The following is a 21,248-nucleotide window of genomic DNA, read 5'->3' as shown; positions in this document are numbered from 1 at the left end:
CCTCTTGGGGCCCTTTCTGAAGCCCGTCTGCCTGCCCGTAGGGGCAGCTCGGAGAAGGCCTAGGCTGTTGTCTCTGCTGAAATCAGCCTTGGTTTAGCGACACTGCGCTAGATTGTCCTTGGCTTGTTTCCGCAGGTGGATAAGGAGGAAGTGGTAGGTGCAGGGGTCTGTTTGCTCTGCCGAGCCCAGACGCGGGCTTGCAGGGTGCCTGGAGTGAGTCTAACCACACAGTGGGCTGTGGCTCCCATGTCCTGGGCCTGGCTGTGTGCCCCTCCTTCCTGAAGTACTCGCCGGGATGTTGTCACCTGTGGGAATCGTTCCCCATTCATCCCCCTCCCAGGAAGCTTGCTTTTCTATCCTTGACAGGCAGAGGGCCTGGTCTCTTGCCTCCTCCTTGTGGCCAGGAGTTTGAGACCAGCGTGGGCAACACAGACCCTATTTCTACAAAAAAAGCAAAAGAAAACTTAGCCAGATTTGGCAGTGTGCACCTGTACTCTTAGCTACTCGGGAGGCTGAAGGGAGAGGATCACTTGAGACCAGAGTGGGCAACACAGTGAGACCCAGTCTCTACCAAAAAATACAAAAATTAGCCGGGTGTGATGGCGCATGCCTGTGGTCCCAGCTACTCGGGAGGCTGAAGCAGGAGGATTGCCTGAGCCTGGGAGTTTGAGGCTGCAGTGAGCCGAGATCACTCCAACCTGGGCATGACCTGCAAGCCCCTCTGGTCCCTCTTTCTCAGCATGGAAACTGAAGTCTGGAATCCCCAGGTGCGTCTCATTCATGTTGGTAAAGCCCCTCAGAGAGCTAAAGAGTGGTGAGGTGGGGCCGGGCACAGTGACTCATGCCTGTAATCCCAGCACTTTGGGAGGCTGAGGTGAGTGGATTGCTTGAGGCCAGGAGTTCCGGATCAGTCTGGCAAACCTGATGAAACTGTCTCTAGTAAAAATACAAAAATTAGCTGGGTGTAGTAGTGTGACTGTAATCCCAGCTATTCAGGAGGCTGAGGGAGAAGAACAGCTTCAACCCAGGAGGTGGAGGCTGCAGTGAGCCAAGATAGCGCCACTACACTCCAGCCTGGGTGACAGAGCAAGACTCTGTCTCAAAAAAAAAAAAAAAAAAAAAAGGCAAGGTGGAGCCCCCGTTCCTGGGCCTTTTCCCCTCCCTGGCTGTCCTTTCCTGTCCCTGAACACTTTACCTTCCCTCTCCACCCCAAACCCCAGCTAGCCTCAGCTTGTGGACCAATGCACCTTGGGGCTTTGGGGCAGAGGCCACTGGGATCCCCAAACCCCTCCTTCCTGGTAGATAAGTCATTCGCTTGCTCGCTCAAATCCAACATGTGGTTTTAGACAAAACAAACCCTACTTTGAAGAACTGGCTAGTAGTGATGCAGATCTGAACATACTGACATCAAATGATGTCCAAGGTACAGATGAAGGAAACACATGTCGCAAAATGGCATGCTCAAGATCCCCTCCTCCAATTACCACGTCAGTGCCTGTGCAGCCGGGCTGGCCACACAGAGGGTGGTGTGAGTTTTTTAAGGCTGACTTGGTGGAGGGGTGGGGTTATTGGAAGCTAACGTTCAATATATTTCTGAAGTATTTATGTCCTTTAAGCCCTCACTCTGTGTTACTTCGAAATCTGAAAAATGCTATTTTGTAGAAGCCAACACTTGGATGATGACATGTCTTAATTTAAAACGGTTCTCAGTTCAAGAAAGTTGCTCACAGGAAAAGCTCGGCTAGATCTAGAAAAGTCTAGGAAGCTCAAAAATGGCCCGAAATGTCCCAACCAGAGGAAGAGACTCAATACCATTAATAAGACTTGGAAGTCCGTAATGGTCCCTTACTCGGAAGGATTGAAAGGGTAAGGGGTGGCCAGGTGTGGTGGTTCACGCCTGTAATTCCAGCACTTTGGGAGGCATAGGTGGGTGGATCACCTGAGGTCAGGAGTTTGAGACCAGCCTTGCCAACATGGTGAACCCCTGTCTTCACTAAAAATACAAAAATTAGGCGTGGTGGAGCATGCCCGTAATTCCAGCTACTTGGGAGGCTGAGGCAGGAGAAACGCTTGAACCTGGAAGGTGGAGGTTGCAGTGAGCCGAGATCATGCCACTGCATTCCAGCCTGGGCAACAGAGCCAGACTCCATCTTAAAAAAATGAAATAAGCTTGGGAGCCTGGGGGACCTTGAGCATGGTAGGGTTCCTTGCCAGGTCCTCTGGCAACTGTCACACAGGCCAGGGGTCTTACAGTGTGTGTGAAGCAACAGAGATGGCCTGAGACCCCAGGGATAAATAAAACCCTTAGGTGGATGACATTTACCTTAATCACCAGTTCGGCTTTCTTGTGATCTCAAACTTGAAGAACTGATGAACAAAGGTACTGACTTGGGCCAGGTGCGGTGGCTCACATCTGTAATCCAAGCACTTTGGGAGGCTGAGGCAGGAGGATCAGTTGAGCCCAGGACTTTGAGACAAGCCCAGGCAATGTAGCAAGACCCCTGTCTCTATAAAATGCAAACAATTTAGCTGGGCGTGGTGGTATGTGCCTGTAGTCCCAGCTCTTTGGGAGGCTGAGGTGGGAGATCATCTGAGCCCAGAAAGTCGAGGGTGTAGTGAGCCGTGATTGCGCCACTGCACTCCAGCCTGGATGATCGGACCTATCTCAAAACAAAAAGGGGTGGGGTACTGATTTGGATTGTGTATAACTCAGTGCTTTCATTTTTAATTAGAGAAGGAGTCTCTGTTGCCCAGGCTGGAGTGCAGTGGTACAATTATAACTCACTGCTGCAGCCTCAACCTACTGGGCTCAAGTGATCCTCCTGCCTCAGCCTCCTGAGTAGCTGGGACTGCAGGTGTACAGCAACACACCTGGCTATATATCTTTTTTCTTGTGTGGAGATGGGGGTCTCACTGTGTTGTCCAGGTGGGTCTTGAACTCCCAGTCTCAAATGATCTCCCAAACTGCTGGGATTACAGGTGTGAGCCCCTGTGCCTGGCTGTCAACACTTTCCTAAGTAAAGAACGACAGGGCAGCCAGCTCGCCTGGTCGCTGCCAACAGCCACGTGAGGGGAAAGCAGTGGGATCTGAGCTGTGACTAGAGAAGCAACAGGGATCTGCTCTGCAGCTGGGTTTGCAGAATGTCCCTACACGAAGTGATTTGCTAAATCTGTAACCTTCAACCCTCTCCCTAAAGATACCTCAAGGAGTGGGGAGGACCCTGTCTCATATGCTGTTGAGCTTTGTCTGCTCTAAGACATCTCCTGTGATACTTGGTTTGAAGGAAGGTGACAAACATCTTTTTTTTTTTGAGACAGTCTCACTCTGTCACCCAGGCTGGAGTGCGGTGGCGCCATCTTGGCCCACTGCAACCTCCACCTCTCGGGTTCAAGCCTCCCGAGTAGCTGGAATTACAGGCACCCACCACCACACCCGGCTAATTTTTGTATTTTTAGTAGAGACAGGGCTCACCATGTTGACCAGGCTGGTCTTGATCTCCTGACCTTGTGATCCACCCACCTTGGCCTCCCAAAGTGCTGGAATTACAGGCATGAGCCATCGCGTCCAGCTACACTTCCAAAGTTTCTAATAGCCATGGCTTCCAGGATGTGGCAGAAGGATGAGCGGTTCCCTTGGCAATGGTCCTAGAGCTGAGTGCTGTCTTGGGTCTTCCCAGAGGCAGGATTGCAGCCCCTTGTACCAAACTGGCCTCTTCCTCACACATGCTCAGTCTCACTAACTGAGATAATTGTGCCATTGGCAACATGTGAAGTGTAGCAACAAGGTGGCAGGTAGAGCAGGTATTTCAGAAGTGGCCTCTATTGTTTCTGTTGCATGAAATGGGCTTTCTTCCTTTCTAACATCTCACCCGACATGTTAAGTGCCACCCATAGTGGTGGCTGGCCTGCCTCCTTCCCCTTCCCTTTCCCTTCCTTTCTTCCCCCCCTTTCCCTTCCTTTCTTCCCCCGCTTTCCCTTCCTTTCTTCCCCCGCTTTCCCTTCCTTTCTTCCCCCGCTTTCCCTTCCTTTCTTCCCCCCTTTCCCTTCCTTTCTTCCCCCCTTTCCCTTCCTTTCTTCCCCCCTTTCCCTTCCTTTCTTCCCCCCTTTCCCTTCCTTTCTTCCCCCCTTTCCCTTCCTTTCTTCCCTCCCTTCCCTTCCTTTCTTCCCCTCCCCTCCCCTCCCTCCCCTCCCTCCCCTCTTCCCCTTCCCCCCTTTCCCCCTTCCCCCCTTCCCCCCTTCCCCCCTTCCCCTCCCCTTCCCCCCTTCCCCCCTCCCCCCTCCCCCCTCCCCCCTCCCCCCTCCCCCCTTCCCCTCTTCCCCCCTTCCCCTCCTTCCCCCCTTCCCCTCCTTCCCCCCTTCCCCTCCTTCCCCCCTTCCCCTCCTTCCCCCCTTCCCCCCTTCCCCCCTTCCCCCCTTCCCCCCTTCCCCCCTCCCCCCCTTCCCCCCTCCCCCCCTCCCCCCCTCCCCCCCTCCCCCCCCTCCCCCCCTCCCCCCCTCCCCCCCTTCCCCCCCTTCCCCCCCCTTCCCCCCCTTCCCCCCCTTCCCCTCCTTCCCCTCCTTCCCCTCCTTCCCTCCTTACTCTTCTTCCTTTGAAACAGGGTCCTTCTTTGTTACCCAGGCTGGATTGTAGTGGCGTGATCTCTGCTCACTGCAGCCTCCACCTCCTGGGTTCAAGCGATTCTCCCTCCTCAGCCTACCAAGTAGCCAGAACTACAGGTGCACACCACCACACCTGGCTAATTTTTTTTTTTTTTTGAGATAGAGTCTTGCTCTGTCACCCAGACTGGAGTGCACTGGTGTGACCTCGGCTCACTGCAACCTCTGCCTCCCAGGATCGAGTGATTCTCCTGCCTCAACCTCCCAAGTAGATTGGACTACAGGCACGTGCCACCACGCCTGGCTAATTTTTTTTTATTTGTATGTTTTTAGTAGAGACGGGATTTGCCACATTGGCCAGGATGGTCTCGAACTCCTGACCTCAGAGGATCTGCCCACCTTGGCTTCACAATGTGCTGGGATTACAGGTGTGAGCCACAGCGCTGGCCATGGTGGTCATTTCATGCTTTCCTAATTAGACCTTGTTACAGATTATTGGCTGCAAAGCTTGGAAGCAGGAGTCAAATCTGATGTCCTGGTTCTGATACTTCACCGTTATGGGAACTTTGGGAAATGATGTCTGAGATGGCTCCTTCACCTGCAAAGTGGGGATATTTTTACTGTAGTATTAGATGTTACTTCATTTAATCCTAAATATCTACAATTCTGGGCACATAATAAATGTTTTGGGCCAGGTACAGTGGCTCATGCTCATAATTCCAGTGCTTTGAGAGGTGGAGGCAGGAGGATCACTTGAGATCAGGAGTTCAAGAACAGCATGGGCAACATAGCAGGACCGCATCTCTAAAAAAATGAAAACATTAGCTGAGTATGGTGGTACACATCTGTAGTCCCAGCTACTTGGGAGGCTGAGGTGAGAAGATTGCTTGAGCCCAGTAGTTTGAGGCTGTAGTGAGCTATGATTGTATCACTGCACCCCAGCCTGGGTAACAGAGTGAGACCCCATCTCTACAAAAAATTTAAAAAATTAGTGAACTGTGGTAGGTTGTTCCTGTGGTCCCAGCTACTCAGGAAGCTGAGGTGGGAGGATCATTTGAGCCCAGGAAGTCAAAGCTGCAGTGAGTTATGATTGCATTGCTGCACTCCAGCCTGGGCAACAGTGAGACTCTGTTTAAAAAAAAAAAAAAAAAAAAAGGCTAGGCGCGGTGGCTCACACTTGTAATCTCAGCACTTTGGGAGGCCGAGGTGGGCGGATCACGAGGTCAAGAGTTTGAGACCATTGTGGCCAACATGGTGAAACCCCTGTCTCTCCTAAAAATACAAAAATTAACTGGGCGTGGTGGTGCATGCCTGTAATCCCAGCTACTCAGGAGGCTGAGACAGGAGAATTACTTGAACCTGGGAGGCGGAGCTTGCAGTGAGCAGAGATCGCACCACTGCACTCTAGTCTGGGCAACAGAGTGAGACTCCGTTTTAAAAAAACAAAACTTTTTGGCCATTGCTCCCTAAATAGGCCCATAATTCTCGTCTATTCCAGGCTTATAAATGCCCTATGTCTCTATTCTTGGAGACCTAGAGGTGGAATCTCATTTAAACCCAAATTTTGGTTCAACTGATGATTCTTTTGACACAGGTTATTCTAGGGACTAGGAATCTAGTTTTCAAGATGTTTAAAGGACACTGTAATCAATAGCAATGATTTTGTCTTTTTTTCTGTTTGAGATAGGTTCTCACTCTGTCACCCATGCTGGAGCGCAGTGGCACAATCATGGCTCACTGCAGCCTTGATTTCTGGGGCTCAGTGATCCTCCCACTGAGTATTTGGGACTACCATGCCCACCACCGTGCCAGATTAATTTTTTTTTTTTTTTTTTTTTTTTTTTTTTTTGTAGAGATAGGGTCTCACCATGTTGCTGAGGCTGGTCTCAAACTTCTGGCTCAAGCTTCAGCCTTGGCCTCCCAAAGCATTGAGATTACAGGCGTGAGCCACTGTGCCTGGCAAATTTAGTCTTAAAAAGCAACTCTTCTCTTCCTTACATGGCAGAATTTGAGATTACTTAGAAGTAGGCTGTGCATGGTGGCTCACGCCTGTAATCCCAGCACTTTGAAAAGCCGAGGCGGGTGGGTCACCTGAGGTCAGTAGTTTGAGACCAGCCCAGCCAATATGATGAAACCCCACCTCTACAAAAAAAAAAAAAAAAATATATATATATATATATACACACACACACACATATACATGTACATATATGTATGCGTGTATAGGTATATGCATGTATATATATGTATATGTGTGTGTGTATATATATATAAATAGCTGGGCGTGGTGGCAGGTGCCTGTAATCCCAGCTACTTGGGAGGCTGAGGCAGAAGAATTGCTTGAACTGAGAGGTGGAGGTTGCAGTGAGCTGAGATTGCACCACTGTACTCCAGCCTGGGCTACAAGAATGAAGCTCCATCTCAAAAAAAAAAAAAAAAAAAGACACATCTGGATCGGACACCAGTGTTTCCTAGCCTGAACTCCCAGTGCTGAGGCTGTCTTGCTATGCAGTTCTCTTCCCTTCCCAGGTGCGCTGAGTTCTGACGTGTTACTAGGGGTAAAGCTACCTCGAGCTTGAAGTTGTATTGAAGAAATCTAAATCCTGAGATAGTCTTAAGCCAACTTCTGTGAGGGCTCCCTGGACAACAACCGAGGGACTCCGGATTCACTGAGGTCCCTTTGTCCACACTGGTTGGGGAAGAGGTCAACGTGACTCACAATGATTGAGAGCTTTGTGAATGTTTAAACCAGGTGTCACCCTCCACCTCTCTGGCTTTGAGATCAGAGAGTGGGAGAGATGGGTCAATTTGAGGAACTAATTTGTATTTCCCATGATCAGATTTGCAGACAAGGTATATAGGCTATTCTTTCCCAGGCTCTGGCGGAAACTAATGCTTTAAAGCAGGCAGAGCCACCAGGATCTGAAACCCAGAGGGATAGTGTAGACTGTTGTTTTCCTCTGCTCTGAGGCTCAGCTGACATGCTCTCCTGTAGCTCCTGTCTTGCTGTGGGTGGCTAGAGCTTCATTTTAGGGACTTGTCCCTGGCGTGGTGACCACTGTTACTGGCAGTGCCTCTAACTCTGTTGTTCTATCTCTAATTCCCTTCTTTATCCTGGTTCTTTGCTAATTCTTGATTCTCTCAGGCCCTAATGTGAGTATCCTCAAGACTCAGTCCTTGTTCTGATCTTACACAGAGCTTGTCTCTCTTCTTACAACATCAGTCTTGGCTCTAAATTACTTTTTTCAGACAGTGTCTCACTCTGTCACCCAGGCTGGAGTGCAGTGACTTGATCTCGGCTCACTGCAACCTTCTCCTCTCAAGTTCAAGCAATTCTCCTGCCTCAACCTCCCAAGTAGCTGGGATTACGGGTGCCTGCCACCAAGCCCAGCTAATTTTTGTATTTTTAGTAGAGACAGGGTTTCGCCATGTTGGCCAGGTTGGTCTCGAACTCCTGACCTCAGGTGATCCACCTGTCTCGGCCTCCCAAAGTGCTGGGATTACAGGCATGAGCCACCGTGCCTGGCCAGCTATAAATTCCCTGATACAAATCTTCAAGTTGTCTACACTGCCTCTTTCAAATTGATATGTCTGAATTAGTCTTTTCTACCAAAACTATTCTTGGCTGCTATTCACCGAAGATGAGAGTCAGTTGACTTTCTTTATCCAGTTTTCTATTTTCTATAATGTAGTCTAGAACATCTCGTATGATCAGAAACAGATGAATATTACATACCTGTATGTAAGAAATATTCCCAAGTTTGTGAACATTCAAACTTGGGGCCAGGTGCAGTGGTTCATGCCTGTAATCCCAATGCTTTGGGATGCTGAGCGGGGAGGATTGCTTGAGCCCAGGAGTTTGAAACCAGCCTGGGCAACATAGTGAGATCCCATCTCAAAAACAAACAAATTAGCCAGCCATGGTGGCTTGTGCCTTTAGTCCCAGCTGCTCGGGAGGCTGAGACAGGAGGATCACTTGAGCTCAAGTGGTTGAGGCTGCAGTAAGCCATGATGGCACTATTTATTGCACTCCAGCCTGGGCAACAGAGCAAGACTCTGTCTCAAAAGCAAAACGAAAACACAAAAGGAAACTCCCTCCAATTAAAAAAAAAAAAGTTCAAACTTGGCCTGATTTGAAAAACCACCTCTGAGGACCAACGCCCTGTCTCGTATCACGCACCACCCTCCCCTGACAAATATTTGAGTACATACTTTGTCATGTGTTGTGAAAGAGGTGAGAAATCCCTGCCTAAGACACACACGGTACTGTTATCACGGGGAGTAGAGGGAGACGAAGATGGACAAACCAGAAAATATCAGGCAGTGGTTAAAGCTGAGAAGAAAATAAGACTGGGAAGACAGTTAGGAAGGGCTTTCAGAGATGTTTAAGTGGAGACTGAAGAGGAGCCAAGTGTGCAGAGATCCTGGGCGGAGCAGCTCCTTCAAAGGCCCAAGTACAATGAACCTGGAATACTTGATAATGAAGCCCAGGGGTCTAGAACACAATGATCAACGAAAGAGCTGTTGGAGGTGAAGTGGGCTGGGGCTGGTGTAGAAAGTGAATTTTCTTCTAAACTCAATGGGTAGCCAGGAGAGAGTTTTTTAAGAAGAAGGGTTAGATCAGATTCTTCTTGGTTTTGTTTGCTTTTGTATTTTTTAAACAATGTGCTTTAGAGACAGGGTCTGGCTCTGCTGTCCAGGCTGGAGTGCAGTGGTGTAATAATGGCTCGTTGCAGCCTCCAACTCCGGGGCTCAAGCAATGTGTCCACCTTGGCCTTCCAGTGCTGGAATTACAGTCGTGAGTTACCGCACCTGGCCAGAGAGAACATCTTCCTTTTTTTTTTTTTCCTTTTTATTTTATTTTTTGAGACAGGGTCTCACTGTCGCCCAGGATGGAGTTCAGTGGTGCAATCATGGCTCACTGCAGCCTTGACTTCCTGGGCTCCAGAAATCCTCCCACCTCAGCCTGAAGTAAATGGGACTACAGGAACGCACCACCATGCCCAGCTTATTTTTATATTTTTTGTAGAGATGGGGTCTTGCTTTGTTGCCCAGGCTGGTCTTGAATGCCTGGCCTTAAGCAGTTCTCTACCTTAACCTCTCAAGTTGCTGGGATTACAGGCATGAGCCACTGTGCCTGGCTAATCAGATATTTTTCTTTTCTTTTTTTTTTTTTTTTTTTGAGATGGAGTCTTGTTCTGTTGCCCAGGCTGGAGTGCAGTGGTGCGATCTTGGCTCACTGCAACCTCTGCCCCCTGGGTTCAAGCAGTTCTCCTGTCTCAGCCTCCCGAGTAGCTGGGACTACGAGCTCCCACGATCACACCTGGCTAATTGTGTACTTTTAGTAGAGATGGGGTTTCGTCATGTTGGTCAGACTCGTCTCGAACTCCTGACTTCAGGTGATCCACAATCGTGTACTCTGTGCAAAGAATAGATTGGAATAAGGCAATGGGAGAAGCAGGGAGACCAGCTGGAAGGCAACATAGCGCTGGTTGTTGAGGTGATGGTGGTCTGGACTGGGGTAGAGGCAGTCTACCAGAGGATTCTCGGCAACTTGTACTTGAGAGTGTCCTGATCCCATGTGCTGGTGCATGGGGCGTGGGGGTTCCTGTTGCAGCCTTGGTGGGTCTCCTCACCCCGCTGTACATATGCCTGATTCATAACTCCTCAGACACACTGTGTAAAAGGCTTCTTTTTTTTTCTTTTTGAGACGGAATCTTACTCTGTTGCCCAGGCTGGAGTGCAATGGTACGATCTCAGCTCACTACAATTTCCGCCTCCTGGATTCAAGTGATCCTCCTGCCTCAGCCTCCCAAATAGCTAGAATCATAGGTGTCCACCACCATGCCTGGCTAATTTTTGTATTTCTAGTAGAGATGGGGTTTTCCCATGTTGCCCAGGCTGATCTCGAACTCCTGGCCTCAAGTGATCCGCCTGCCTCGGCCTCCCAAAGTGCTGGGATTATAGGCGTGAGCCACTGCGCCTGGCATGAAAGGCTTCTATATATGACAACCAGCCCATCTGCCTCATTGAGAACCCAGCTGAAACCAAAGCACCTTTAAAAGGTTTCCTTTACTGCTATGCCCAGTGTTGGTCACCTTGGTGCTCCCACAGTGCTCACAGCCTACTGAGCTGGCGTGGTGATGCTTATAGAAGCTGACTTCGGGTTCATGCCTGTCATCCCAGCACTTTGGGAGGCTCAGGTGGGAGGATCACTTGAGCTCAGGAGTACAAGACCAGCCTCAGCAACATGGTGAAATGCCGACTCTACAAAAACAAAAAAACAAAAACCAGGTGTGGTGGTTCAGGCCTGTAGTCCCAGCTACTCCAGAGGCTGAGGTGAGTGGATCACGTGAGTCCAGGAGGTCGAGGTTGCAGTGAGCTGTGATTGTGCCACTGCACTCCAGCCTGGGTGACAGAGTGACTCCCTGATGCCAACAAGCAGCCTTGCAGAAACAGGACATGGAACTGGAGAAGTCCAGACTGTTGTTCTTGCTGCCAGCTTGAGCCCAAGGGTTGGGGGCGGGGAGTCTGTGCTGTGTATATGGGTTCTAACTCTCACTCAGTTTCCCTGGTCTCAAAAAATAAAAAAAATGCTGGCTGGGCACGGTGGCTCATGTCTGTAATCCCAGCACTTTGGGAGGCTGCGGCGGGCAGATCACAAGGTCAGGAGTTCAAGACCAGCCTGGCCAACACGGTGAAACCCCATCTCTACTAAAAATACAAAAATTAGCCGGGCATGGTGGCAGGTGCCTGTAATCCCAGCTACTTGGGAGGCTGAGGCAGGAGAACTGCTTGAACCCGGGAGGTGGAGATTGCAGTGAGCTGATATCCCGCCACTGCACTCGAGCCTGGGTGACTCCGTCTCAAAAAAAAAAGGCTAGCTTCCTGGGTCTGCTCTCTGTTCCACTGTGAGCCCTTTAAGGGTTAGAGCCTGATGATACTGACATAATAACCCACATAATCGGCGCTGAAAATTTCTTTGTTCCTGTCCAATCTGCAGGTAACTTACTACTTCCAGTCAATATGCCGACCTTAGATGCTCCAGAAGACAGGCGGAGAAAATTTAAGTACTGTGGCAAAGATGCATCTGTGAGTATAAAGCACCCACCTGCTTCTATTGGGGGCCAGTGCAATCTGCATAAAAAATGGGGTGAAGAGACCAGGCACGGTGGCTCATGCCATGTAATCCCAACACTTTGAGAGGCTGAGGTAGGCAGATCACGAGGTCAGGAGATTAAGACCATCCTGGCCAATATAGTGTAACCCCGTCTCTACTAAAAATACAAAAACTACCTGGGCATGGTGGCATGCACTTGTAATCCCAGCTACTTGGGAGGCTGAGGCAGGAGAATCGCTTGAACCCAGGAGGTGGAGATTGCAGTGAGCTGAGATCACGCCACTGCACGCCAGCCTGGGCTACAAGAGAGAAACTCCATCTCAAAAAAAAAAAAAAAAAAAAAAAAAAGAGGGGAGGATGGGGAGTGGTGGTGGTGGAGAGATGGGTTGATAAGGCAAATATAGCAAAAGTTCTTTAGATAGATGCCTAGGTGTTTCCCTGAATCAACCTTTCAACTTTTCTGTATGTTTGCTGTTTTCATCATAAAATATTAAAGGTGGGGAAGACAAAAGCATGTGGACTTAGGAGCCAGACAACTGTGAAATCAAATCAAAGTTTCCATGGAATCTTGCAATTATTTAATTTCAGAACCCCAGTTTCTTCATCCATAAAACAGGGCTGCTTAGCTGGGTGTGGTGGCTCATGCCTGTGTTCCCAGCACTTTGGGAGGCCAAGGTGGGAGGATCGCTTGAGGACAGGAGTTCTAGGTCAGCCTGGGTAACATACCAAGACCTCCATCTCTACAAAAACACAAAACCAGCCAGGTGTGGTGGCATGTACCTGTAATCTCAGCTACTCTGGTGGCTGAGGCGGCAGGATTGCTTGAGCCCAGGAGTTCAAGGCTGCAGTGAACTGTGATTGTGCCACTGCACTCCAGTCTGGGTGACAGAGCCAGACCCTCTCTAAAACAAAACCAAACCAAAAACCGGGCTGGGCTGGGCGTGGTGGCTCACGCCTGTAATCTCAGCACTTTGGGAGGCTGAAGTGGGCAAATCACTTGAGGTCAGGAGTTTGAGACCAGCCTGGCCAATGTGGTGAAACCCTGTCTGTACTAAAAATATAAAAAATTAGATGGGCATGGTGGCGGAGGCCTGTAATCCCAGCTGCTTGGGGGGCTGAGGCAGAAGAACTGCTTGAACCTGGGAGGCAGAGGTTGCAGTGAGCCGAGATTGTGCCACTGCACTCCACCCTGGGCAACACTGCGAGACTCCATCTGAAAAAAACAAAAAACCAGGCTGCTATTTATTTCCAAGGGGCTGGATGGCTTCCCCAGGGGCCAGTATACAGGTATTTACAGCTGCTCATGTCAATGAAGCTTACCAAGGAGCTAAAACGTCAGCATATAGGTATGGCCAACAAGCATGCCTTGTAGAAATAGGACTTGGAACTGAGAAGTCCAGGCTGTTCTTGCTGCCAGGTTGAGCCCAAGGGCTGGGGACAGTCGGGGGGCGGGGGGGATCTGTACTGCATATGTGGATTCTAACTCTCACTCAGCTTCTTTGGTGGCATAGTTTTCTGTTGCTAGCTCTGTCCTCCGTCTCTTTTTTTTTTTTTTTTTTTGAGACGGAGTCTCGCTCTGTCGCCCAGGCTGGAGTGCAGTGGCCAGATCTCGGCTCACTGCAAGCTCCGCCTCCCGGGTTTACGCCATTCTCCTGCCTCAGCCTCCCGAGTAGCTGGGACTACAGGTGCCCACCACCTCGTCCAGCTAGTTTTTTGTATTTTTTAGTAGAGACGGGGTTTCACTGTGTTAGCCAGGATGGTTTCGATCTCCTGACCTCGTGATCCGCCCGTCTCGGCCTCCCAAAGTGCTGGGATTACAGGCTTGAGCCACCGCGCCCGGCCAAGTCCTCCATCTCTTTTTATTTTTGCGATGAAGACTTGCTTCATAGTCCAGGCTGGAGTGCAATGGCGCAGTCTCGGCTCACTGCAACCTCTGCCTCCCAGGTTCAAGCGATTCTCACGCCTCAGCCTCCCAAGTAGCTGGGATTACAGATGTGCGCCATTACACCTGGCTAATTTTTTGCATTTTTAGTGGAGACAGGGTTTTGCCATGTTGGCCAGGCTGGTCTCGAATTCCTGGCCTCAAGTGATCTGCCTGCCTTGGTTTCCCAAAGTGCTGGGATTACAGGCGTGAGCCACTGCACCTAGCCCCCATCTCTGTATCTTGACTGGCATCATATAAGTTTAGCTCCACCTTGGGAATCCAAAAGCCTGATGAGGAGAATGAGGGAAGCACAGGGTCACAGCAGCCTGGTTAGGCCACCATCAGGAACAAATCACTTTTTAATTTTAATTTTAATTTTTATTTTTTTGAGATGGAGTCTTGCTCTGTCACCAGGCTGGAGTGCAATGGTGTGATCTCGGCTCACTGCAACCTCCACCTCCTGAATTCAAGCAATTCTCCTGCCTCAGCCTCCCAGGTAGCTGGGACTACAGGTGCCTGCCACCATGCATGGCTAATTTTTTGTGTGTGTTTTGGTAGAGATGGGGTTTCACCATGTTGGCCAGGATGGTCTCAATCTCCTGACCTCGTGATCCCCCTGCCTCGGCCTCCCAAAGTGCTGGGATTACAGGCGTGAGCCACTGTGCCTGGCCCAGGAACCAAATCACTCTTACAGTAACCTATTCCAACAAAGAAGCTGTCTGGCTTCCAGAACCACTGCAGATTAAAAGAAATCAGTGAGAACAAAGGAATTGAGTCTTCACAGCAACAGGAAGGGCCTGCCAGAGAGAAGAGAGAAAGGTACAAAAGTGTTTACAGGGAAGACCTGCCTAGCGACAGGGCAACAGTGTGATGGGCTCAGTGATTCCCAAAGATGTTCCTGCCTTGCCATATAATGCCACCATGACCCTTTTACATTTTTTCCTTTTATTATTTGATACATGGTCTCGCTCTGTCATCCAGGCTGGAGTGCAGTGGCACGATCATAGTTGACCGCAGCCTCTGCCTCCCAGGCTCAAGTGATCCTCCCACCTCAGCCTCCCAAGTGGCACCATACCTGGCTAATTTTTTATTTTTCTTTGTAGGGACAGGGTCTCACTATGTTGGCCAGGCTGTTCTTGAACTCCTGAGCTCGAGCAGTCCTCCTGCCTTGGCCTCCCAAAGTGCTGAGATTGCAGGCATGACCACTGCGCCCAGTTGATGGCCCTTTTTCAAGCAAGAATTAAGTAGCTTAAGGAACCAAAAGTATCTAATACATGGTGACTTCTTTATAATTGTTCCTGAAATGTCTTCAGCCTAAGCGCAGCTATTGAGAAAGGTTAGGTCATTTCCTCAGGATTCTTAATACTACAAAGTTTGAGTCATTAACTGGCAGAGAGAGCGAGAGAGAGAGAGAGAGAGCGTGTGTTTTTTTTAGAGGCAGGGTCTCACTCTATTGCCCAGTTTGGAGTGCAGTAGTACAATCATAGCTCACTGCAGCCTAGACCTCCCTGGCTTAAGAGATCCTCCCACCTCAGCCTCCCAAGTAGCTGGGACTACAGGTGCATGCTACCATGCCCAGCTAATTTTTTTTGGTAGAAAAAGGGTCTTGCTATGTTGTCCAGGCTGGTCTGGAATTCCTGGCCTCAGTGATCCTCCCACCTTGACCTCCCAAAGTGCTGGGATTAGAGGCACGAGTTATGATGCCCAGCTTCATTTTAATTTTAATCTCCCTCAGTATGTAGTTTTGGGGATGAAGGCTTTAATGGCTTATAGACAGGTTTCATTAATAGTGGAAATGGGCCATGCACAGTTGCTCAGCCTATAATCTCAGCACTTTGGGAGACTGAGGCAGGTGGATCACTTAAGCTGAGGAATTTGAAAGCAGCCTGGCCAACATGGAGAAACCCCATCTCTACTAAAAATACAAAAATTAGCCAGGTGTGGTGACAGATGCCTGTAATCCCAGCTACTTGGGAGGCTGAGGCACAAGAATGGCTTGAACCCCAGAGGCAGAGGTTGTAGTGGGCTGAGATCATGCCACTGAACTCCAGCCTGGGTGACAGAGTGAGACTCCATCTCAAAAAGAAAAAAATATATAAAAAATATATAATATATAAAATATATATATTATATATTTATATTATATATAATATATATTTGATATATAATATAAAATATATATTATTGTATTATATAATATGTAAAATAATATATATCTATATATAGTGGAAATGATCAGGGTGTCTAGGACATGGGCAGTCCCCCAATTGTCCCCAGCACCACCTATCCTAGCCACCTCTGAAAAGGCCTGGGCACATTCAGGAAGCAGCCATATCCTTCAGGAAATCATCAGCATCATTGAAGATGTGTTCAGACTTAGGGCAATGGGATGCTTTGCTGAAGTGTTTTTATAGCTGAGAATCGCGGCCTGTCAAGGTTGTGCATGGTCTTGCTTTATTTTGGAAGGAAGATCAAATTATTTTCTAGACGTGGTGTAAGAGAAAGGAGGTAAACAGAGCTGAGATGATTTACTAACTGTGTGATCTGAACTCTTCCAGCCTATTGTATCTGTGAAAATGAAATTGGATGATTTGAAACATGTTTGACAGACTAAATGTAGCATCCTCACTCCTGGGTTCTACATGTGGTGACATCCCCACTCCTGGTTCTAAATGCTCCAATTTCTTTTCCTCACTAGCTGAGGCGACAGCAGAGGATGGCGGTCAGCCTGGAGCTCCGAAAGGCCAAGAAAGATGAACAAACCTTAAAGAGAAGGAATATCACGAGCTTCTGCCCTGACACACCTGAAAAACCAGCCAAAGGGGTGGCGGTCAGTACGTAGTGTTTAGAGTAGTCTTGGGCAAAATATGTTCTTAGCAAGTGTCTCTGGCTGGATAATGTTTAATAAATTCACAACTTGCAAACTCTTTTTGGCCTTTTAAAGAAAGGAGTGAAGAGATTATGGTTTGAACTAAACTGCCTTTGTTAAAAGGCTAATGGCCGTTACTTCTATGGCTCTGAGTCTGTGGAATCAAGGTTCTAGTGCGGGATGGAGAAGGTGCTATTTCTTCTATTTTACTTTTTAATTTTTTTTAATTTTTATTTTTTGAGACAGGGTCTCATTCTATCACCCAGGACAGAGTGCAGTGTCACAGTCAGAGCTCATTGCAGCCCTAACCTTCCTGGGTTCAAACGAGCCTCCTGCCTCAGCTTCCAGCGTATATAGGACTACAGGCACTCACTACCATGCCTTGTGAATTTTTGCATTTTTTATAGAGACAGGATTTTGCCATGTTGCCCAGGATGGTCTTGAACCCCTGGACTCAAATGACCTGCCTGCCTCAGACTCCCAAAGTGCTGGGATTACAGGTGTGAGCCACTGCACCTGGCCAAAAGTGATATTTCTAATTGAAAATTTACTTGCTACCCCTAAGCCTGAAAACCGAGGAAATGAGGGTGGGTGAAGGTTATTTCTCAGCCCCAACCTCATTAAATGCAGATCCTGGGTTGACGTCAAGGTTAGTCCGGTTTCTGTGAATACCAAATGCCTTGACCAGGAAGTTTTCCTTCTTAGCACCTCAATAATGGCATCTCTATATTCTTTGGGGTACACCACTGTCTGCCTACTTTAACCACCCACATGCACCCTTTTTACCCTGCTCAGCTTAGGGCTTGTAGAGGGCAGAGACTCGTTCCATTTTTGTCAAGTGGGTGGGTCCTATGACACATTCCCATTCATCAGTGAAATGTGTAGTCATTCTCTGAATTGCCACAGGAGTCCGAACTATATCTCTAATTAGCTTCATTTATTTGGAGCAGTCCCTAGAATCCCCCCATCCAAGGAAGGTATGAAACAAAAGGAAAAAAAGGCCGGGCACAGTGGCTCATGCCTGTAATCCTAGCACTTTGGGAGAACAAGACGAGTGGATCACCTGAGGTCAGGAGTTTAAGACCAGCCTGGCCAACATGGTGAAACTCCATCTCTACTAAGAATACAGAAAATTAGCTGGGCGTGGTGGTGTGCACCTGTAATCCCAGCTGCTCAGGAGGCTGAGGCAGGAGAGTCACTTGAACCTGGGAGACGGAGGTTGCAGTGAGCCAAGATCATGCCACTGTACTCCAACCTGGGTGACAAAGTGAGACTCCATCTCAAAAAACAACAAAAAAACCCAAAAAAGTTGTTTTCCTTTTGGTCCTATATTAGCTTTTTAAAAAATTTATTATTTATGTATTTGTGTATGTATGTATGTATTTATTTATTTATTTATTTATGTATTTATTTAAGACAGAATCTCACTCTGTTGCCCAGGCTGGAGTACAGTGGTACAGTCTTGGCTCACCGCAACCTCCGCCTCCTGGGTTCACGCCATTCTCCTGCCTCAGCCTCCCGAGTAGCTGGGACTACAGGTGCCCGCCGCCACACCTGACTAATTTTTTTTTTTTTTTTTTTTTTTTTTGAGACAGAGTCTCGCTCTGTCGCCCAGGCTGGAGTGCAGTGGCTGCATCTCAGCTCACTGCAAGCTCCGCCTCCCGGGCTTACGCCATTCTCCTGCCTCAGCCTCCCAAGTAGCTGGGACTACAGGCGCCCGCCACCTCGCCTGGCTAGTTTTTTGTATTTTTTAGTAGAGACGGGGTTTCACTGTGTTAGCCAGGATGGTCTCGATCTCCTGACCTTGTGATCTGCCCGTCTCGGCCTCCCAAAGTGCTGGGATTACAGGCTTGAGCCACCGCGCCCGGCCAATTTTTTGTATTTTTAGTAGAGATGGTGTTTCACCATGTTAGCCAGAATGGTCTTGATCCCCTGACCTCATGAACCGTCTGCCTCGGCCTCCCTGAGTGCTGGGATTACAGGTGTGAGCGACCACACCCGGTGTATTACCATATTTTTTAAAGAAATGAAGGTATAATTCACATCAAAATTCACTCTGTACCTAACCAGTGGTTTCTAGTATAGTCACAAAGTTGTGCAACCATTGCCACTAGCTAATTCCAGAACCTATTCATCAACTCAAACAGAAACTCCACACTCATTCAGGAGTCACTCCCCATTCCTCATCCCCCCACCGTCTCTGCAAACACTAGTCTACTTTCTGTCTCTCTGGAACGACCTCTTCTAGACATTCCCTATAAATGCAGTCATACAACATGTGAGCTTTTGTGTTGAGCTTTCATGTTTTCAAAGTTCATCCATGTTCTAGCATGTATCAATACTTCATTCCTTTTGGGCAGAATGATATTCTGTTGTATGGAGAGACCACATTTTGTTTATCCATTTATTTGTGATATGGAGTCTCACTCCATCACCCAGGCTGGAATGTAATGGCACAATCTTGGCTCACTGCAACTTTCGCTTCCCAGGATCAAGCCATTCTCCTGCCTCAGCCTCCTGAGTAGCTAGGATTACAGGTGTGTGTCACCCGCTAATTTTATATTTTAGTAGAGACGGGGTTTCACCATGTTGGCCAGGCTGGTCTCGAACTCCTGACCTCAAGTGATCCACCTGCCTTGGCCTCCCAAAGGCCTGGGATTACAGGCGTGAGCCACCGCGCCTGGCCTGTTTACTCATTTATTAGTTGGGGGACTTTTGAGTTGTTTCTACTTTTTGGTTATTATGATGAGTGCTGTTATTAACATCCTGTGTACAAGTTTTTGTGTGGATAGGTGTCTTCAGTTCCACTGAGAATAACTGGGTTATGTACTAAGCCTGTTTCACTCTTTGTGGTAGGCTGTATCATGGCACCCCAAGCGGCTGCATCTTCTAATACCCACACCTGTGAATGTTACTCTATGACAAAAGGGATGTAGCAGATGTGATTAAGTTAAGGATTTCTGAGATAGAGAGGTGATCCTGAATTATCTGGGTGGGCCTGGCATTCGACGATTCTTATAAGAAGAGCAATGCGATGACAAAAGCAGATGCCGGGCATGGTGGCTCATGCTTGGAATCCCAGCACATTGGGAGGCTGAAGCAGGAGGATCACTTGAGCTCAGGAGTTCGAGACCAGCCTGGCCAACATGGTGAAACTGCATCTCTGTGAAAAATATAAAAATTAGCCAGGCCTGGTGGCTCATGCCTATAATCCCAGCATATTGGGAGGCTGAGGTGGGTGGATCGCTTGAAGTCAGGCGTTCGAGACCACACTGGCCAACATGGTGAAACCCTGTCTCTACTAAAAATATAAAAATTAGCTGGGTGTGGTGGCATGCTCCTATATTCCCAGCTACTTGGGAGGCTGAAGCAGGAAAATAGCTTGAGCAGTGAGCTGAGATTGTGCCACTGCATTCCAGCCTAAGTAACAGAGCGAGACTGTCCCCACCACCAAAAAAAAAAAAAAAAATTCAAGTCCTTTGTCCATTTTTAAGTCAAATTATTTTTTGTTGATTATATAATCTAGATATTAAACCTTATAATTTCTAGATATTTATATATTCTAGATATTAAACCTTAGCCGATATGACTTTATATAGTTATATATTCTAGATATTAAACCTTAGCAGATATGACTTGGAAATACATTCTGTTCTGTAGGTTGTCTTTTTACTTTCTTGATAGTATCCTTTAAAGCATAAACGTTTTTAATTTTGAAGAAGTCTAGTTTATTTTCTTGGTTGTGTTTTAGGCATCATATCTAAGAATTCATTGCCTAATCCAAGGTCACAAAGATTTATGTCTATATTTCTAAGAGTTTATAATTTTAGCTCTTACTTTTAGGCCTTTGAGCCATTTGGAGTTAATTTTTGTAAATGGTGAGAGTAGGAGTCCAACTTTGTGCTTTTGTATGTGATATATAGTTGTACCAGTACAATTATTTGGTGAGACTATTTTCTACCCATTGAATTGTCTTGGTACCTTTGTCAAAAAATCAATTGACCATGAATGTGGGGATTCATTTGAGGACTCTCAGTTCTCTTCCATTGATCTATATGTTTATCTTTATGTCATCAAAGGTTTGATTACTGTAGTTTTGTGGTAAGTTTCAAAATTGGCAAGGATAAGTCTTCCAGATTTGTTCTTTTTTCAATATAATTTTGGCTCTTCTGGATCCCTTGTATTTCCATAGGAATCTTAAAATCAGTTTGTCAATTTCTACAATAAAGGCAGCTCTGATTTTGATGGAGATTGCATTGAACCTATAGAAAGGAGTCATTGAACTTATAAGGTTGGAGTATTGCCATCTTAACAATGTTAAGTCTTCCAGTCCATGAACATGGGATACCTTTTCATTTCCGTTCTCCTTATTTTTTTATTTTTTATTTTTACAGTTTGAAGCATATAACTCTTGGATTTCTTTTGATAAATCCATTACTAAGCATTTTATTCTTTTTATGTTGTAAATTAAATTGCTTTATTTTGATTTTTGATCACTACTAGTGTTTAAAGATACAATTAATTTTTGTATATCAATTCTGCAACCTAGCTGAATTTATTAGCTCTCGGCTTTTTGTGTAAATTCCTTAGGATTTTCTACATATAAGATTATGTCACTTGCAAATAGTTTTATTTCTTCCTTTCCAATCTGGATGCACTTTATTTGTTGCCTAATTAATGCATCTAGAACTTCCAATGCCATGTTGGATAACAGTGAAAAGAGCAGCATCCTTTTCTTA

The 21,248-nt window shown here is 47.4% G+C and overlaps 1 protein-coding gene across 1 annotated transcript in view; it reads left to right on the top strand.

The window, feature by feature from the left end:
* The first annotated feature begins 9,088 nt into the window (after positions 1-9,088).
* KPNA7 (karyopherin subunit alpha 7) overlaps positions 9,089-21,248 on the top strand; it is a 38,602-nt gene continuing 26,442 nt past the window's right edge. The window contains exons 1-3 of the mRNA XM_010375761.2: positions 9,089-9,126; positions 11,600-11,688; positions 16,339-16,470. Coding sequence (XP_010374063.2) covers positions 9,102-9,126; positions 11,600-11,688; positions 16,339-16,470 — 246 coding nt within the window. The 5' untranslated portion in view covers positions 9,089-9,101. The remainder of the gene's footprint in view (positions 9,127-11,599; positions 11,689-16,338; positions 16,471-21,248) is intronic.

Source organism: Rhinopithecus roxellana, chromosome 6 (genome assembly GCF_007565055.1).
Source record: "Rhinopithecus roxellana isolate Shanxi Qingling chromosome 6, ASM756505v1, whole genome shotgun sequence".
In the NCBI taxonomy this organism is placed as follows: Eukaryota; Metazoa; Chordata; class Mammalia; order Primates; family Cercopithecidae; genus Rhinopithecus; species Rhinopithecus roxellana.
This window is presented reverse-complemented; position numbering and strand designations above follow the sequence as displayed.